The 20,383-nt window shown below is 41.1% G+C and overlaps 1 protein-coding gene across 8 annotated transcripts in view; it reads left to right on the top strand.

The window, feature by feature from the left end:
• Positions 1-20,383, top strand: part of LOC130293821 (calmodulin-binding transcription activator 1-like) — a 1,711,968-nt gene that overhangs the window by 1,437,630 nt on the left and 253,955 nt on the right. For 7 of the 8 annotated variants that reach the window (XM_056542963.1, XM_056542962.1, XM_056542967.1 and 4 more), the window contains one exon: positions 10,142-10,282. The exons of the other annotated variant lie outside the window; for it this stretch is intronic. In XM_056542963.1, the coding sequence (XP_056398938.1) occupies positions 10,142-10,282 (141 nt within the window). The remainder of the gene's footprint in view (positions 1-10,141; positions 10,283-20,383) is intronic. 8 annotated transcript variants of the gene reach the window in all.

Genomic DNA, 20,383 nt, shown 5'->3' with positions numbered 1-20,383 from the left:
GGGGTGCCACTGCTCTTATTTGGATATCTAGTTTGGATCCCTGACCCGGATCAACAACGGGAGGCACCCGTTCACCTCGCTTAGTGGTGAGCTGCTATCCTCCTTCTAGATAGATAGATAGATAGATAGATATGAGATAGATAGATAGATATGAGATAGATATGAGATAGATAGATAGATAGATATGAGATAGATAGATATGAGATAGATAGATAGATAGATAGATAGATAAATCCAAAGAGGCAGCAGCACACAAGGTATACGGTGCAAAAAAGTATGTGGTTTTATTGCATCAGTGCATACAGAGCAACGTTTCTGCGACCTCCTCGTCGCCTTTCTCAAGCTCAACTAAGTGACCCCTCAGTGCAGTTTAAATACATTCAGTAATTACAACAATTGTTAACATAAGTGTGAGTATAGGGCATGACATAGTATACAACAAAGCGTCATACTTTGGTGATCCAGTGATAGTGACGATAATTCCTCATCAGTGATTCCTCCCAGTGCAGGTGGATGTGGGCGGATACTTGAGATCTACGTTATTTAAATATATACATAATGTACAGAGTTATCATAAGCACTTACCCAACAGAGCATATCGCGGACTATAACACGTTGAATGAGCGGGGCAAAAAAGTGACTGCGCAGGTCAGAGCAGAACTGCCAATCAAAGGCAGACTGCGCCGATCGCGTGCACCCAATCGCATTCTGTGCAGTGTTGACATGCGTACTTGTAAAAAGAAGTCATGTGCGCCATCTTGGTAAAGGGAAAGAGTATCACATACTGCCCATAGTGTCAGGCGCTAGCGCAGCGCCATGTCAGTATGTCGCTATTCTCAATATTCCAAAGTCATCAATCCAGTAGTGTATGCAGGACCATTACTGCACTTAGGCAAACACTAATGGGCATTCCCGTGTTCTGTTTGCATGGGGCATAAAGCAGGTAGAGCTGGCATGGCTCATACCTTACGGCCATATATGGGGTTACGGGTGTATACATGCAAATTGACCCATGTTTACACACATGTCATGCAAGTATGCGATGGGGAGCAGACTAACACCGGCTGGACAACCACTGATGCTGCACCTGACGCTACCCGATATTCCCGGCCGTGACATAGTATCCTGCAACCCCCAGAACAATGTGGATACCTCTATATAGTATTTGTTTTCAGTATTGCAGATAAACCGTCCTGCAGAGCTGGATGTATGGATGCTTAAACGTAATGAACATTTTTTAGGGTAGTAAACATATTATAGAGGGAACGGAGAGTCTTGAGAAAAAACAACATGTTTTTTTTAAAAATCCAAAAAGATAATGCTCTGTTGGTGGCTGTACATATTGTATTTCCATACATCTGAAAATTAAACAGAAAGAGAAAAAAATATTAGAAGGGTCTGTTCACATACAGTACACGGAGAGTAATATATACAAAACTTTAGGGGCTACATTGGAGGGCTATCTTTGACTCATTTTAGAAGTGGTTTTAAATTCTGCATTAAGACCATGGTCTTAATGCAGAATTTAAAACCACTTCTAAAATGAGTCAAAGATAGCCCTCCAATGTAGCCCCTAAAGTTTTGTATATATTACTCTCCGTGTACTGTATGTGAACAGACCCTTCTAATATTTTTTTCTCTTTCTGTTTAATTTTCAGATGTATGGAAATACAATATGTACAGCCACCAACAGAGCATTATCTTTTTGGATTTTTAAAAAAAACATGTTGTTTTTTCTCAAGACTCTCCGTTCCCTCTATAATATGTTTACTACCCTAAAAAATGTTCATTATGTTTAAGCATCCATACATCCAGCTCTGCAGGACGGTTTATCTGCAATACTGAAAACAAATACTATATAGAGGTATCCACATTGTTCTGGGGGTTGCAGGATACTATGTCACGGCCGGGAATATCGGGTAGCGTCAGGTGCAGCATCAGTGGTTGTCCAGCCGGTGTTAGTCTGCTCCCCATCGCATACTTGCATGACATGTGTGTAAACATGGGTCAATTTGCATGTATACACCCGTAACCCCATATATGGCCGTAAGGTATGCGCCATGCTAGCTCTACCTGCTTTATGCCCCATGCAAACAGAACACGGGAATGCCCATTAGTGTTTGCCTAAGTGCAGTAATGGTCCTGCATACACTACTGGATTGATGACTTTGGAATATTGAGAATAGCGACATACTGACATGGCGCTGCGCTAGCGCCTGACACTATGGGCAGTATGTGATACTCTTTCCCTTTACCAAGATGGCGCACATGACTTCTTTTTACAAGTACGCATGTCAACACTGCACAGAATGCGATTGGGTGCACGCGATCGGCGCAGTCTGCCTTTGATTGGCAGTTCTGCTCTGACCTGCGCAGTCACTTTTTTGCCCCGCTCATTCAACGTGTTATAGTCCGCGATATGCTCTGTTGGGTAAGTGCTTATGATAACTCTGTACATTATGTATATATTTAAATAACGTAGATCTCAAGTATCCGCCCACATCCACCTGCACTGGGAGGAATCACTGATGAGGAATTATCGTCACTATCACTGGATCACCAAAGTATGACGCTTTGTTGTATACTATGTCATGCCCTATACTCACACTTATGTTAACAATTGTTGTAATTACTGAATGTATTTAAACTGCACTGAGGGGTCACTTAGTTGAGCTTGAGAAAGGCGACGAGGAGGTCGCAGAAACGTTGCTCTGTATGCACTGATGCAATAAAACCACATACTTTTTTGCACCGTATACCTTGTGTGCTGCTGCCTCTTTGGATTTATCTATTGGGATCCCGAACCAAGGCTCCTACACAGCGTGCACCAGCTACCTGAAGCACTATCTGGTTGTGCTGCTCTCCTGGGATATTTAGATAGATAGATAGATATGAGATAGATAGATAGATAAAATAGAGAAGAAATTTTTGGCAGCACACGTAGAGGAGGGGGGTGCACGCTGGATAACCCGGTCCCAGGTCCAAAGTAGATATGCAAAGAAGCGGCGGCACACCAATTTCCAAGTGAAAAAGAATGGATGGCTTTTATTTCAACCAAACATCTATAGGAGCGACGTTTCGCCTGTCTCACACAGGCATTGTCAAGCAGTGACTGATATACAATGTGAAGTTTAAATAGTATACAAGTGACAGCTAGTGAATCACGTGATTATTTACAAAATACAAGGAAAACGGTATAATGTGAGGATGATCATACTATACAGGGCAGAATACACACCATATCTTAACATAAGGCGCCTGGTAGTAATGAAGAATATGTGCAAACACAAAAAAAGAAAAACATATCCGTATCCATAAGTACACAAAAAAAAGTTATTATCGTAGATATAAGTGTCCATATGCCGTAAGTGTACCTTCCTTGTAGGAGGAGTTCCATTGCGCGCGCCACACACAGCCCAAACACACGAGGACGCCACATCATAAGATTGTCACTTCCGTCTTGGCTCCGATCTGAGCCGGAAATGACCTATGTAAACAAACGCACGTGTGTGAGTCCGCGCTTGCGTGCACTCACTGGTTGCCATATGCGCCATCTTGGATCCTGGCATCCCTATTTCTGAGCCTCTCGCTACTGTATAGTGCAACTTGCTGGATATACCAGCGCATCGTGGGGGTGGGGATGTCACTTAACTCTGGAGCGTTGTCTTGGAACGGAGAATCCGTTCCCGTTGACATACCGGTCCTCCGTCACCACGAGTGGATGTCCATCCGGGTGTCGGTCTCCTGGTCCGCTCGCAGTAGTGTAGAAGACGTCCGGGCGTCCACGTCCCCATCTTTGCGAATGTGCACATTCTTCATGCGATTAGGGTGCTCAGGTGTCCAAGTGGTTGAGAATTGAAATAAAATAAAAATAAAAGGAAAAAAAATGTAAATGGCGTGGATGTCCTCTGTTTCAGGTGTGGTTGCGTGTGTATGGGACTCCTCTCACATCTATGGAAGGTAAAAAAACAAAATGATTAGTAAATAATATCACACATACACCAGGTTCAATTGAAAGCATTCTATGGCATAGATATCACTTATGGAGGTATTATGGGTTACATATTTTGTGACTAATTTTGTATTCCATATTTAGACCTGCCGGTCTAAGAGTATTTAAAGTGTAAATCCACTTCAATTCGCACCGTTTTAATTTGCTGGTCCGGTCCCCTCCCTTCTTCAGTGGGGGGACATGGTCCAACAGCATGAACCGTAATTCACGTTCAGTATGACCAAGTTCATCAAAGTGTTTAGCTACTGGGAGATCTTGCCGTTTTTTCCGGATTGTATATCTGTGGTGGTTTATTCTAGTTTTAAAGTCCCATGTAGTTTCTCCTATATACAGGAGTTTACATGGGCACCATAGTACGTAGACCACGTAGGTGGAGTTGCATGTCAAGTAGTGTTTAATCTGGAATTCCTCACCCGTAGTGGGGTGCGTGAACTTGTTACCCCTGTGCATAAGGGAACAGTTCACGCACGATCTACAGGGAAAGGACCCCAGACTGGCACTAGTAATGTAACTTTGTTTGGAGCGTTTCCCACTAACATCTGCCCTAACGAGGCGGTCTCTAAGGTTACCTGTTCTCCGGTATGACATGAGTGGAGGCGATGAGAATTCCTCAACCATGTCATAACCATCTCTTAAGATATGCCAGTGTCGTCGCAATATTCCCGATACCCTCCCCGAAACATCGGAGAAAGTGGAAACAAATGCGACCCTGGGTGGGGACTTTTCTGGTTTGGTTAAGCTTGTGGGGGATTGAGATGTCTGCACAATCTTTTGCCTACTTAATTCTATCAATTTGTGGGGATAACCCCGTTCTGTGAAATTTGATGCCATTTTGTTGAGGGCTGTTTCCAGCCTGTCGTCAGAGCTGACAATCCTTTTTGCTCTAAGCATCTGGCTTTTGGGTAAGGAATTAAACATATGCTTTGGATGTTGGCTATCATACCTCAGAATAGCGTTGCTATCTGTAGGTTTGACAAACAAGTCTGTACGCAAGTAGTTTTCCTGTATCTCCACTGTAGTGTCTAAGAAATGTACCCTACTAGTGGAGTAGGACAACGTGAATTTAATGGTTGTATGGATGGAATTCAAGTATTCGTGAAAGGCCTCAAGTTGGTCTATGTCGCCTGACCATACGAGGAAGACGTCGTCTATGTATCGCCACCATCCCAGCACATGGCTGAAATGGTGGGACACATAAACGTCGCTCCTATAGATGTTTGGTTGAAATAAAAGCCATCCATTCTTTTTCACTTGGAAATTGGTGTGCCGCCGCTTCTTTGCATAGATAGATAGATAGATATGAGATAGATAGATAGATATGAGATAGATAGATAGATATGAGATAGATAGATAGATATGAGATAGATAGATAGATAGATATGAGATAGATAGATAGACACATATATCCCCTACATATATACTCAGCTAGTATACAATACAATAACCCATATATTTAATACTCTCTACACTATACAGATCCTAATAGTGAACTGACATATTTAGTGCCTATGGTTGCACCCAGTGGCTCCATGTACATTCGGTTCTATTCTCGGGTGACACATGTTCTGTACATCATCTCATCTGTGGTGCCGGCAGCGGCCGGGATGATGCGGGGGTTGAACAGGATCAATGATGACAGGGACAAATGCAGACAGGATAGAACAAACGTAAGGTCCCAGTGGTCGGGAGACTAATGACAATGAGGTTGTGAAGGCGTCTCAGCTGTCAGGGGTCAAGGTAGACGGAGAACATGGCCGACCCGACGGAACGACCATCCGAGCGGCTTCAGAATATGTGAGATCTCAGATTATACCTACTGCAGCGTGAAATAGTAAATGATTTAGGGTCTATTCACACATGCAGTATTCTGCGCAGATTTGATGCGCCAGATTTCAAGCTGTGTTCAGTTTGCATTGAAATCTGCAGCATCAAATCTGCGCAGAATACTGTACGTGTGAATAGACCATTAAACTACTTTTTTAAAATTTATTAAAAAATTTTACTAATCACTAAATTTTTGTGTTCGACAGAACGTTCCCCTTTTGAGATGTCTCTAGTGTTGCACCCTGACGGCGTTTTTATATTAAAAATACCTGCAATGCCATGGCCGGTATTTATCCAACCAATCCTCCAACTCCCTGAATGTTGCACCATATACCAGTTTTTCCCAACCAGGGTGCCTCCAGCTGTTGCAAAACTGTTGCCAATGGCTGTCCGGGCATGCTGGGAGTTGTAGTTTTTAAACAGCTGTAGGCACCCCTGGTTAGGAAACACTGACCTATAATTTATACTACTATATAATCTAACATGCTGGGAGTTGTAGTTTTGGAACAGCTGGAGGCACCCCTGGTTAGGAAACACTGACCTATACTTTATACTACTATATAGTTCAACATGCTGGGAGTTGTAGTTTTGCAACAGCTGGAGGCACCCCCTGATTGGGAAAAACTGACCTATACTTTATACTACTATATAGTCCAACATGCTGGGAGTTGTAGTTTTCACTTGGGGCAGCTGCTAAGCCACAGGCTGTATCAGGGCATGCTGGGAGTTGTAGTTAGTAACTAACTGAAACTCCCGAATTTCATTAAAAAAAAGCGATCAAAAAGTCCCATTGAAACAAAAATGGTCCTGTTAAAAACTACAGATCGGGGCCAGAAAATGATCCTCATACAGGCCCCGTATAAGGAGAAATAAAAAAGTTATAGGGGTCAGAATAGGACAAAGTTTCCCCCACATATGTGTATCCTGTGATGTCACGCATATATCATTAATTATGCAAATTTGCATGGCCGGTATTTTTTTGCAAGAAAGGTGGCGACCCTAGATGTCTCTAAAACGTAAGGCACCAAGACATAAGGCTCAGAGACAGGGGCGAAGCCATAGAGGGTGCAGAGGAAGCAGCCGCATCGGGGCCCTGGTGCCTTAGGCTAAGTTTCTACGTGTTTTTTTGTGCTGCGTTTTTTTTGGGGGGGGTAGAAAAAAAAGTCTGAAAAACGCCAGTGCAATTTCCTGCGTCTGGTATTTTTTTCTGGCGTTTTTTCCTTTGTGTGGAAATTGCACCTTGGCAGTTTTTTTGGTACCCAAAATTTGTTAGGTACCAAAAAAAAAAAAAAGGGATGCAGCAGTGATGGAAAAAATTTTATTGAACGAAATGTATATATTTTAGAACAAATTTTTTATTATTTTTTAATAAAGTGTGTGTTTCACTTTTTTTTCTCTATTTTTAATTTTTGTTAGGTAGTACTACTACTCCCAGCATGGAACAGACTGTTCCATGATGGGAGTAGTAGTACCTGTACTAATAGCCATATCGCCCCAGGTGTCAGTCGTGACACCCGATGCGATCGTCCATAATATAGCAGAGATGTTAAGCGGCTCTATACAGCGCTCACATCTCTGCTCTGTACTCCGGCCTGTGATGTGAATAGAACATCATTCATTCATATTTTCCGCCCAGAGTGGGGATTGGCCGGATGGTTGCAGCCAATCACAGCTCTCAGAGGGAAATATTAATGAGTGAGTGGCCGAGTATAGTGCAGAGATGTGAGCACTGTATACAGCCGCTCCATCTCTGCTATAGACAGGACGATCGCATCGGGTGTCAGCAGTGATACCCGCTGTGATCTGTTTTTACCTGCAGGTACTACTACTCCCAACATGGAGCACACTCTGATCCATGCTGGGAGCTGTAGTACCTGCATTAATAGACAGATCGCAACGAGTTCTTAAACCTGCTGCGATCTGTCTATTAATGCAGGTACCACAGCTGCCAGCATGGAGCAGAGTGTACTCCATGTTAGGAGTAGTAGTACCTGCAGTTAAGGAAAGATCACAGTGGGTATCACTCCTGACACCCGCTGCGATCCTCCTGTATAATGTATAGATGCGGCCGCTCTTCTATGGTCCCCTGCACTGCCGTATATATACACATATTCATATATCCCACTGAGAGCTGTGATTGGCTGGAACCATCTGGCCAATCACAGCTCTCTGGGGGAAATATAAATAGGTGTAAATATACGTCAGGGCAGGGGACCATAGAAGAGCAGCCGCCGCATCTATACATTATACAGGAGGATCACAGCGGGTGTCAGGATACAGGTACTACTACTCCCATCATGGAACAGTGTGTTCTATGCTGGGAGTAGTAGTACTACCTAAAAAAAAAAAAAAAGTGAAAAACACACACACACTACATTTTTGTCGACTACATTTTTAGGTCCCTGCCCGCCCACATAAATTGATCCCTGTTTAAAAAGTAATAAAAATGTTGCTATAAAAAAAAGATACATTTCGTTAGATACAATTTTTTCCTTCACTTTTGGTATCTCCATAATTTTTTTGGATCGCTAAAGTCCAAAAAAGAATGAAAACCACCTACAAAAATGCCAAAGTGAAAACCCACATATCGTTTTTCTTGCCATTTTTTCACTCCCATAGACTTCTAAGGGAGAAAAATCGCCAACATGCTGCGATTACCGAGGATCTGAAAAACGCCAAAAAAGAGTGAAAAAATGCCAAAAGGATTAAAAAAAAAACACCAAAGTGTAAAACGCCGAGTGGAATAAGAATTTTGTGATTTCTCATTGATTTACAGCTAACATCTTGAGGCAGAATTGGTGTTTTTCTTGGCGTTTTCACAAAAAAAGACGAAGTAGAAACTTAGCCTAAGGGGGCCCCAGAGCACAGCTGCCCCATAAGAGGCCAGTATTATAACTGGCACAAGGGGGCTCTTCCATTCTAGAGCTGTAAATCCCACCCTTACTATTGGGGGGATCACTAGAACCATCCTAGGTCTCCTGTAAAGGCCACAGCTCCTGCTGCTTATTTAAGGGAACCCATAACCAGCTTCTGAAGAACACCCATGGTTGTGCACAGAGTCCTGGGGAAAAAAGTGTGGAAAAAGACTGACTGCAGGACTCCTGCTAATGGGAACAGTGTACCTGCTGTGGAAAAAGTGCAGGAACTCTGTTCCCATGCGTTTCTGCAGGACTTGAGCCCTGGTTGTACAAAGCCGTGGTTGGGAAACAATGTTCTTGAACTGATGCTAAAAGTGGAAATTCTTCGTTGAGGCCTATGCCCAACTTTGCATCTCAAACCATTGTAGATTTAAATAACAATTATTTGTCTTTACAGCATTTATGCAGATCAATAAGTCTATATGGTCGCAGACTGCAATCCCTGTGCTGTCAGCTCTAACTAACTACACCTGTCCCAAGATGGGCTATGCTGCCGGCATAGTGCACTTTGGAAGAAGCAAGGACTCCTGTCTTTGACAGGAATCCCTGTTACTCTGCCTACTTTCCATGGCACTGTCTGCTACATGCAGGGCAGCCAGGCTCAATAAACATTTGCCTGCCGAGTGCACCGCATGAGTGCTCACCTACTTTTGGCTACAGACAGAAAGTGGCAATGCATGAAGCATTGCCACTTACTTTAGAGGAGCAGGGATGCCTGTCTTTGACAGGAGCCTCTACTCCCCTGTGTAGTATCCATTGTACTTTACTCTGATCACATGAGTAAGTCAACTGCAATGTTTAATGCATCTCAGATCACACACCCATCCCTACACAGTTTGCATAAATTGCACCCAGGCTGCCAAGCAGGCGCAGGAGCCGCAGCACGCTGTTGCGTTGTGGCCTGCACAATATATGACGGTTGCTGAAAACCCATGCCTGCTACATCAGCTAAAACAGGTAAGCACAAAGCATGCACAAGAACCTCTACATTATTCTCTAACAATAACCTTTGCTGCATTATATAAGCAACAAAAAAATAAAAAATCATTAAAAATCTGGGAGTGCTTCTTTAAAGTATTAAGGTATACAAAGTGCAAAAATAGCTATTGTCAGTCTGAAATCTTTATTGAAAAATGGACGATGGAGTGTAGCTACAGTAAAGGGGGTGCTGAGGTAGCTTTTGTACTCTTGTATCATGGTAAGTGTGGGGCCCTGTTACACATTTTGTATTGGGTCCTTGACGCCTCCCACCAATGATTGGTTTATATGGACAACACTAGAGTTATATCGCCAATAGGGTCTCATGAGTATTGTTTCCGCCTGCTGCTTGCATTGCCAAAAAAAAATAAGCTGTTTCTGACTTTGGCCTCCAATATTCTCTCCACAGTTCACGGTATTAAGTGGACGTGCAGCAATGGAAACAGCAGTTCAGGGTTTTCTGTGGAGCACCTTGTTCAGCAGATACTCGACAGTCACCAGAGCAAACCTCAACCCCGGACGCACAACTGTCTCTGCACTGGCAACTTAGGTAACTATAGAGCTCTAACATAGGGTGCTCACTACTAGCCATTGTTTGTACTGTCACCGGCCATTCTCACAGAAGGCTTATATAATTAATGTGGCGCTAAGAGTGCATTTGGGTTTATCCAATACTGAGGTGCAATAACCATTAATGTGCCATTACCCCAAGTGACTAATCAGCTTCAATTAGTGCATAAAACTACACAGAGGATTTTTCTTGTTGACACTTGGGTTACGGTACATTGACGACGTCTGCGCCCAGTGATTGCATAAACTTGAATATAAAAAGTTACAAAAATAAAAAATGGCAAAATTCTCAAATGACATGCCCAAAGGACATTGCCTGGGGTGCCAGAGTAGCGACAATTGTGTGCAAAAAATAAACACCAATTATTGGAATCATTTAGAATTTGCTACATTTTATAATTAATTTGCATGTAATTTATGAAGATTTCCATATTCCGATCTCTTGCACCACTTGCAAACTTTTTTTTTACAGTTTAAAAGTTATATATATATATATATATATATATATATATATATATATATATGTGTGTGTATACAATTGACATTTTGTTTTTGTTTTTTATGAATAGCAGCATGTTTCATTGGTTCAATCCTCTGTTGACCCATTCTAGATTGATTTCGACAAGTGTTTTAATTGATCACAAAGACATTTAAAATATGTTTTTCATTTTTACACATGCCTAAAGCAGGGGTGTGTACAGAGCAATGAGACTCCTCCCCCAAGAGACTCCTCCCCCGAGGTTCTTCATGCCCCACTCCAGTAGTTTATCCTGTTTCTATCTTAGGAGTCACACAAGCAAAGTTTTACATAAAAAGGCTGTATGGAGGCTGTCCCTCATTATATTTTTCCTAACGAAACAAAGAAATTTCACTTAATGGCTTGGGCCTAATAAAAACAATGCAATATATCAGTTTACGTATATATCATCTAGTTTAATTCATGTGATTATTTATTTTGCTATTTATCTATGTGTTTGTTTTTTAATTATTATTATTATTATAATTATCATAATTACATCTACTTTGAGGCAATGCATATGGCAATGGGATAAAAACAATATATATAGCAGTTTTTTTAAAGATTATTCATTTTAATACATTTTTACTTTCACTGTTTAAATCATTTACTGTAAATTAAGAAAATATTAGTTTATGTTTAATATATTTTTTTACTACAATAAAATAAAAGACACAGAGCATCTAGTTCACACATTATTGCACCGGGCAATACCGAATTGTTTCATAGTGTTGGGAATGATTATATATTTTTATTATTTGTTTTTTTTTTTTACAGTTTAAGAAATATTTAATTATTTCTGCTTCATATAATTAATATATAAATATTTATTTAATTATTTATTTAATATATTTTTAGTATACATTTTTCTGGTTTTTAATATTTTCTTTTTTTTATTTACTTTTCTTGTATCTGTTGTAGTTCTATTTCCTTACATTGTATCCTATGCCTATTTTAAGCCAGTACAGACTGTCGGCTGTTTAATGACCCCAGCTTGTACTATTTCACTACTCCATATTTATTGCACAACCGTTCTGCGGTATTATTAGGAGCAGCCTATATTATTGTTGCACAGACTTAATGGGATTTTTTTTTTTCATGCTCACATATATTCATTGGTATCTCGATGGCCTTTTGCTTCTATGCACAAATTATTCATATACTTGCAGATTCAACAACACAATTGCCCAGGAGCCAAAAAAAAAAAAAAAAAAACACATATCTTGGTTTGCTAGTGCGGCTAATGTGTCCACAGATTGAAAACAAGAAGCCGGGGAATTTAGCAAGACTGTGGAGTTTACTTTTACATCATAAGTAGGTTGAAGAAAGAGAAGGGAGACCCTTTCCTGACTGTAGTTGTTAGAAAATAAGAAAAGTGCTTTGTACTACAGAAACAGCACCATTATTCCCTAGTGGCTGTGACTGGTATTGCATCTCAACCTATTGACTTGAGCTGCAATACCTGATGCAGCCACTAAACAAGAGGTTTTTGAGCAAAATTAAAGGGGTACTCTGGTGGAAAAATATTTATTTATTTATTTATTTTTATTTTTTTTTTTAAATCAACTAGTGCCTGAAAGTTATACAGATTTGTAAATAACTTATTACAATTAATAAATCTTAATCATTCCAGTACTTATCAGCTACTGTAGGCTCCAAAGGAAGGTTCTTTTCTTTTTACATTTCTTTTCTATCTTACCTCAGTGCTCTCTGCTGACACCTGTCCATGTCAGGAACTGTCCAAAGTAGGAGCAAATCGCCATAGCAAACCTCTCCTGCTCTGGACAGTTCCTGACATGGACAGAGGTGTCAGCAGAGAGCACTGTGGTCAGACAGAAAAGAACTACACAACTTCCTGTGGAGCATACAGCAGCTGATAATTACTGGAAGGATTAAGAGTTTTTAATAGATGTAATTTACAAATCTATTTAACTTTCTGGCACCAGCTGATTTAAAAAAAAAATCCACCAGAGTACCCCTTTAAGAAAAAAAAATAAATTAAAAAGCCAGGGCCAAAAGGGCAACTGTAAATAGATGTAATTTACAAATCTATTTAACTTTCTGGCACCAGCTGATTTGAAAAAAAAAATAAAAAATTCCATCAGAGTACCCCTTTAAGAAAAAAAAAAACTTAAAAAGCCAGGGCCAAAAGGGCAACTGTGACCAGGTGTCAGGTCCGATTGCAACATTGTAACCCATAGAAGTTCAGTAATGTATTCTGTTGGTTTACAGCAAGGGAGGGCATACACTATACAGTGATCCCTCAACTTCAATGGCCTCAACATACAATAGTTTCAACATACAATGGTCTTTTCTGGACCATTGTAACTTGAAACCAGACTCAACATACAATGCTATGGAATCTGCGAAACAGGTCAATGGCTGGAAGAACCGACCAATCAGAATGGATATTTCACTGGTAAAACCCGTGTATTCCTAAAGTGAATGCACTGATTGGTGTCTGGTAGCGCCCCCTACAGTACAGGGAGGTATTACATGTTCTGTACTCTTTACCTGTATTACTGAAGTGTATGCACTGACTGGTGTCTGGTAGCGCCCCCTACAGTACAGGGAGGTATTACATGTTCTGTACTCTTTACCTGTATTACTGAAGTGCATGCACTGACTGGTGTCTGGTAGCGCCCCCTACAGTACAGGGAGGTATTACATGTTCTGTACTACTCTTTACCTGTATTACTGAAGTGTATGCACTGACTGGTGTCTGGTAGTGCCCCCTACAGTACAGGGAGGCATTACATGTTCTGTACTACTCTTTATCTGTATTACTGAATTGTATGCACTGACTGTTGTCTGGTAGCGCCCCCTACAGTACAGGGAGGTATTACATGTTCTGTACTCTTTACCTGTATTACTGAAGTGTATGCACTGACTGATGTCTGGTAGCGCCCCCTACAGTACAGGGAGGTATTACATGTTCTGTACTCTTTACCTGTATTACTGAAGTGTGTGCACTGACTGGTGTCTGGTAGCGCCCCCTACAGTACAGGGAGGTATTACATGTTCTGTACTCTTTACCTGTGCCATGGTTAGCTGCTCCTTTAGGCATCAGGTGAGGGCGGCTCCATTTTCCTTTTTTTAGGACATTGCGCGTTCTGTACAGGACCCTGAAGAAGCTTCTGTCCTCTACATAGACCAGTGTTTCCTAAAGAGGGTGCCTCCAGCTGTTGCAAAACTAAAACTCCCAGCATGCCCGGACAGCCGAAGGCTGTCCGGGCATGCTGGGAGTTGTAGTTTTGCAACATCTGGAGGCGCCCTGGTTGGGAAACACTGAAATAGACAGTGATTTACAGCTCCCTGCAGATATTTATTACTTTTATGTGTAATTATTTGCTTTATCTATATTAGTTGTCTACTTATTATTCTTTAATCCTCACTTTTTCCTATTTTTGGATGACATTTTGGTGGCTTCAGAACCAATTACCAGGTTTCCATAGAGTTCTGGTCTCAACATACGATGGTTTCAACATACAATGGTCGTCCTGGAACCAATTAATATTGTAACTTGAGGGAGTACTGTACCAGTGGTCTCCAAACTGTGCACCTCCAGATGTTGCACAACTCCAACTCCCAGCATACCTGGTCCATTTTGCAACATCTAGAGGTCCACAGTTTGGAGACCCTACACTGGACCAATAAAGCGGCCATATCCCTTGTGTAGCAAACAATGAGACGTGTGACAATGAAATGTGTTTATGCTCGAAGCCACAATAAATGGTTCCATGTTGTGTCAGATCAGGAAACACTTTACATAACAAAGCAACACAACACCTGTGTTTATAAACAAGGACATATGGAGAAGAACAGGAATAGATATAATAAATACTTCACACTTTAAATACAAATGTTCATTTTTTTTATAATGAAGAACAATGTACTGTTCATTTCTATTTCATTTATTTATGATAGAAATATCTATTTCTTTCTTATTTTAATGATTTATTATTATTATTATTATTATTATTCTATTGTTTTATATTATGCAATGTTTTAGTTTACAGTTTGATAAATATTGAATTATTTCCATTTCATATAATTATGATAGGAATATGCACGTTTTTATTTATTTATTTATTTATTGTTTTATAATATTATTTGAATATTTCTATTCTTTATTACAGTTTAATAAATATTGAGTTATTTCTATTTCACATAATTATGATAGGAATATGTACGTTTTTATTTATTTATTGTTTTATAATATTATTTTAATATTTGTATTTTTGATTACAGTTTAATAAATATTGAATTATTTCTATCTCACATAATTAGGATAGGAATATATATCTTTTAATTTTTTTAATTATTTATCATTTTATAATATTATTTTTATATTTGTATTTTTAATTACAGTTTAATATACATTGAATTATTTCTATTTCTTATCATTATGATAGGGATATGTCTATTTTCATGTATTTATTGTTTTATAATATTATTTTAATATTTGTATTTTTGATTACAGTTTAATAAATATTGAATTATTTCTATCTCACATAATTAGGATAGGAATATATATATATATATATTTTTTTATTATTTATCATTTTAGAATATTATTTTTATATTTGTATTTTTAATTACAGTTTAATAAACATTGACTTATTTCTATTTCATATCATTATGATAGGGATATGTCTATTTTCATTTATTTATTGTTTTATAATATTATTTTAATATTTGTATTTTTGATTACAGTTTAATAAATATTGAATTATTTCTATCTCACATAATTAGGATAGGAATATATATATCTTTTTATTTTTTTAATTATTTATCATTTTATAATATTATTTTTACATTTGTATTTTTAATTACAGTTTAATAAACATTGACTTATTTCTATTTCTTCTCATTATGATAGGAATATGTATATTTTCATTTATTTATTGTTTTATAATATTATTTTAATATTTGTATTTTTGATTACAGTTTAATAAATATTGAATTATTTCAATTTCATATAGGGACACGGCACGCGCTCCATTCATTCCTATGGGAGCGCTGAAAAGACCAGAGTACAGCACTCGGGCACCATCGGCGATCCCATAGAAATGAATGGAGCGCGTGTCGTCTACCGTAGACGATACGCGCTCCTCACTGAGAGCATCGGGGTCCCTTCCTGGTGATCATGGGGGGCCCCAGCAGTTGGACCCCTATGATCAGCTACTCATCCCCGGAGTTCTCCTTTACCCAGTTGCTGTCTAAGGACGAACCGGCTCATCCTGAGACGGTAACCAGTGTATGGCGCGGGCTCCAGACTCGGGCCGTACCATACTGGCCCGCCCCCACATGATTCCTGCAGTTGGGGGCTGCCGTTAATAACCGACATACGGCCGCGGGCAGCTATTAACCCTTTTGATTGCCACTGTCAAAGCTGACAGTGGCGTCTAAAGGGACTTTTAACCAGCCATTAACCCCTTCAATATTAAAAGTTTTAATCACCGCCCTTTTCCCAAATTCCATATAAAAAAATGTAAACATAATAAAAATAACCATACGTGGTATCGCCGTGTGCACAAATGTCTGAGCTATAAAAATATAACGTTAATTAAACCGCACGGTCAATGGCATTCACGTAAAAAAAAAAATACCAAAGTACAAAGTTGCATATTTTTGGTCACGTTGTATACAATAAATTTTTTTTATAAATGTATCAAAACAAATATAGTACTGAAAAAAACATCAGATCACGGCAAAAAAATGAGCCCTCAAACATAAAATTCGCATGCGCAATATCACGTGATAAAAGAGCTAAAAGAAGGGAGGGATCAATATGCACGATAATTCACATATGCGAATTTTCGGGCGCCCGCCAGTCGGACACAGTAACTAGTATTGGAGCCTTGTTTACACCGCGAGCTGGATGCAGGGAGGGATGATCACTGCGATGTGTACTGTGAAAAAAAAAAAAATCTAATATTCGTAATTGCGAATATTTAGCGCTATATTCACAATATACCCCTGGGATCGCCGCTGCGGCACTGCGCTATCATTACTGTACAGAGCGAGTTCGCTCTGTGCGTAATAAGGGGCGATACAGGGGCCGGAGCATCGTTACGTCATGGCCCCGCCCCTCGTGACATCACGACCCGCCCCCTTAATGCAAGTCTATGGCCGGGGCGTGACAACCGCCACGCCCCCTCCCATAGACTTGTATTGAGGGGACGGGCCGTGACATCACGATGGGCGGAGCCGTGACGTAACGATGCTCCGGCCCTTGTATTACCTGTCATTACGTGCCAAGCGAACTCGCTCTGTACAGTAATGATAGCGGGGTGCCGCAGCGGCGATCCCAGGGGTCCCCAGCAGCGGGACCCTGGCGATCTGACATCTTATCCCCTATCCTTTGGATAGAGGATAAGATGACTAGGGGTGGAGTACCCCTTTAATACATAAAAATTGGTACATTTTGGGGGGTTCTTTATAAATATTTCTATGGTGCCCTACGATGTCTGTCTATGTCCCGGGAGGAAGAGTTCACAGAAGTGTCACATTCCGTCTGCCTAAAGTTTCGGGAAGTTTTTGTATGTTATTACGGCTTTTATGTCTCGGCTTTAGAATAATAGTTTTTCTTCTCCTTCCTTCCCGAGCACTTGAGTCTGACCCAACTTCTTGACACAAGTAATTATGGCCATTAGTAAGGACCGATTACCTTTCATCTCCTTTTTTTGGGGTCATTATAGAATAATTAAAGTTTCTGGGAAGAAAAGGAAAACAATTAACAGAAGAAGGATCAAAAATTCATGGACCTCCGCGGCGAGCGGCGGAGAATTGGAGCCAAAGATTTGTGCAAATATAATGCAGGATAATTTACAGAAACCTTGTTATAGGAAAACAGTCATCAGACGTGGCACGGAGCCAGCGGAGGGATATGGGCATCTGGTGAGCGCCCGCCAAGGGGCAGGTTATATTTGGGCTGTGTTCACACCATTGAATTTTCATGGCAGTAATCCTGCACGCTCCGAAATCACAGCAAAAACGTACAGCAATACAGCATGCCAACGCAGCCTTAAAGGGGTACTCCGCCCCTAGACATCTTATCCCGGGGGTCCCGCTGCTGGGGACCCCTGCGATCTTGGCTGCGGCACCCCAGACATCAGCTGCAGGAAGTGAAGGATGCGGGGCAGAGGCTTGTGACATCACAGTCACGCCCCCCTCGTGACATCAGGGCCACGCCCCCTCAATGCAAGTCTATGGGAGGGGGCGTGACGGACGTCACGCCCCCTCCCATAGACTTGCATTGAGGGGGCGTGGTCGCACAATCACGAGCGGGTCGCGGCCGTGACGTCACGAGCCACCGGCGCTGCACCCGACACTCTAAATTAACGCTAACGGACCCCCGCGATCAGACATCTTATCCCCTATCCTTTGGCTAGGGGATAAGATATCTAGGGGGGGAGTACCCCTTTAAGGTTGACAGCTATTAGTGAGGAAGGAAAAGATTCCCTAAATTTCAGGACTTCGATATTGGTGGCCTTTTCTTCGGATAGACCATTATTTTTAGATCGGTGGATAGCTGAGTCCCGGATCCCCCATGATCAGCAAGTTAAAGGGGTCGCAGCTGCTGCAATATTAGATCGGTGGGGGTTCTACTACAGACAACCCCGCCTATTTACTGATTAAAGGAGTACTCCAGATTTTTTTAAATCAAATGGTGACAGAAAGTTAAACAGATTTGTAAATGACTCGTATAAAAAAAATCTTATTCCTTCCAGCACTTTTTAGGGGCTGTATATTACAGAGGAAACGCTTTTATTTTTGGATTTATCTTCAGTCACGACCACAGTGCTCTCTGCTGACCTCTGCTGTCCATTTTTCGAAACTGTCCAGAGCAGGAGAAAATCCCCATAGCTGCTCTGGACAGTTCCTAAAATGGACAGCAGAGGTCAGCAGAGAGCACTGTGGTCGTGACATCAGAGAAATCCAAAAAGAAAAGTATTTCCTCCGTAGTATACAGTCCATAAAATGTATTGGAAGGATTAAGATTTTTTAATAGAAGTAATTACAAATCTGTTTAACTTTCTGGCACCAGTTGATTTAAAAAAAAAAAAAAAAAGTTTTCAACGGGAGTAACCCTTTAAAGGGCCAAGGGACTGAGCTGCAGTACCAGACATGACCACTATGAAATATATGGCGCTGTACCTGGATGAATGAAGGGGAGTCAGCTCTAGCTAAAGCCGATTTGCTGATCAGATATCATGTGCTTTAGTGAGCCCCCCATCCGATGCATTGTTTACCAGGAACAGCACCACACATTCGGTAGTGGACGTGCCTAGAACTGCAACTCAGTCCCAGTCACGTGAATGAGACTGAGCATCTCTGAGTTGTTATACCAGGCACGGCCACTACTAAATGCATTCCGTGCGTTGCGGACACCGAAATTTGAATTTCCACGCCAAATGTTTCAGCGCGGCAGAATCCCATTGAAATCAATGGGACTCTGCTGCTGCGGAATCTCCATGAGGAATCCCAATGCGGAATTCCCTCGTGTGAACATAGCCTCAAATGACTGGCATCGGAGTGATATCTGACTTCGGTAAAACCGGCTGGTGTCGGCTGCAGATTGCAGCTAACACCCATTAGGTATGGCTCCATAATCCCTCCCTTTTTTGTCACCTCCCCTTATGACAGCAGATGACGCTGCCCAGGGCTATTAATTCGAGTAGCCTCATGGCAGAAGTGCCCCTGGTTATTGGTATAGCCACAAGGAATTACCCACTCAGCCAGGCGATGGATACAACCTTAAAGGGGTACTCCGGTGGAAATTCTTTTCTTTTTGAATTTCTTTTTTGTCTTGTCTGCTGACACCTCTGTCCGTATCAGGAACTGTCCAGAGCAGCCTAGGTTTGGCTATGGGGATTTTCTCCTGCTCTGGACAGTTCTTGATACGAACATCAGGTGTCAGCAGAGAGCACTGTGGACAAGACAAAAAAGAAATTCAAAAAGAAAAGAATTTCCTCTGTAGCGTACAGCTGCTAAAAAGTACTGGAAGGGAAATGATTTAAAGGTAGAAGTAATTTACAAATCTGTTTAACTTTCTGGCACCAGTTGATTTAAAAAAAATATGTTGTTTTCCACCGGAGTACCCCTTTAAGACAGGCTGGTGATGCAACTGTACCCCAAAAGGGATCAAAGTGGTCATCCAGGATTAGAAAAGTAGAGCTGATTTCTTCAATCAACAGTGCCCCCCCTGTACTCAGTTTGTGTGCGGTATTGCAGTCCCATGGAAGGGAATGGAGCCGAGTTGCAATACCACGCACAACCTCAGGACAAGGGTGGCGCTGTTTTGGGACGGGGTAAACCACACATTTGTGCAGTAGATTTTAGATCTGCTCTAATGACAAACTGCTCCCTATGTCAGTGTTTCCCAACAAGGGTGCCTTCAGCTGTTGCAAAACTACAACTCCCAGCATGCCCAGACAGCCTCCGGCTGTCTGGGCATGCTGGGAGTTGTAGTTTTGCTACAGCTGGAGACACCCTGGTTGGAAAACATTGCCCTATGTCCTTAATATAATATAAAGTCATATTTTGATATTTTATATT

The sequence above is a fragment of the Hyla sarda genome, chromosome 10 (assembly GCF_029499605.1).
Source record: "Hyla sarda isolate aHylSar1 chromosome 10, aHylSar1.hap1, whole genome shotgun sequence".
Lineage (NCBI taxonomy): Eukaryota > Metazoa > Chordata > Amphibia > Anura > Hylidae > Hyla > Hyla sarda.
The sequence above is the reverse complement of the archived record's forward strand: the minus strand, read 5'-3'. Positions and strand labels throughout refer to the sequence as shown.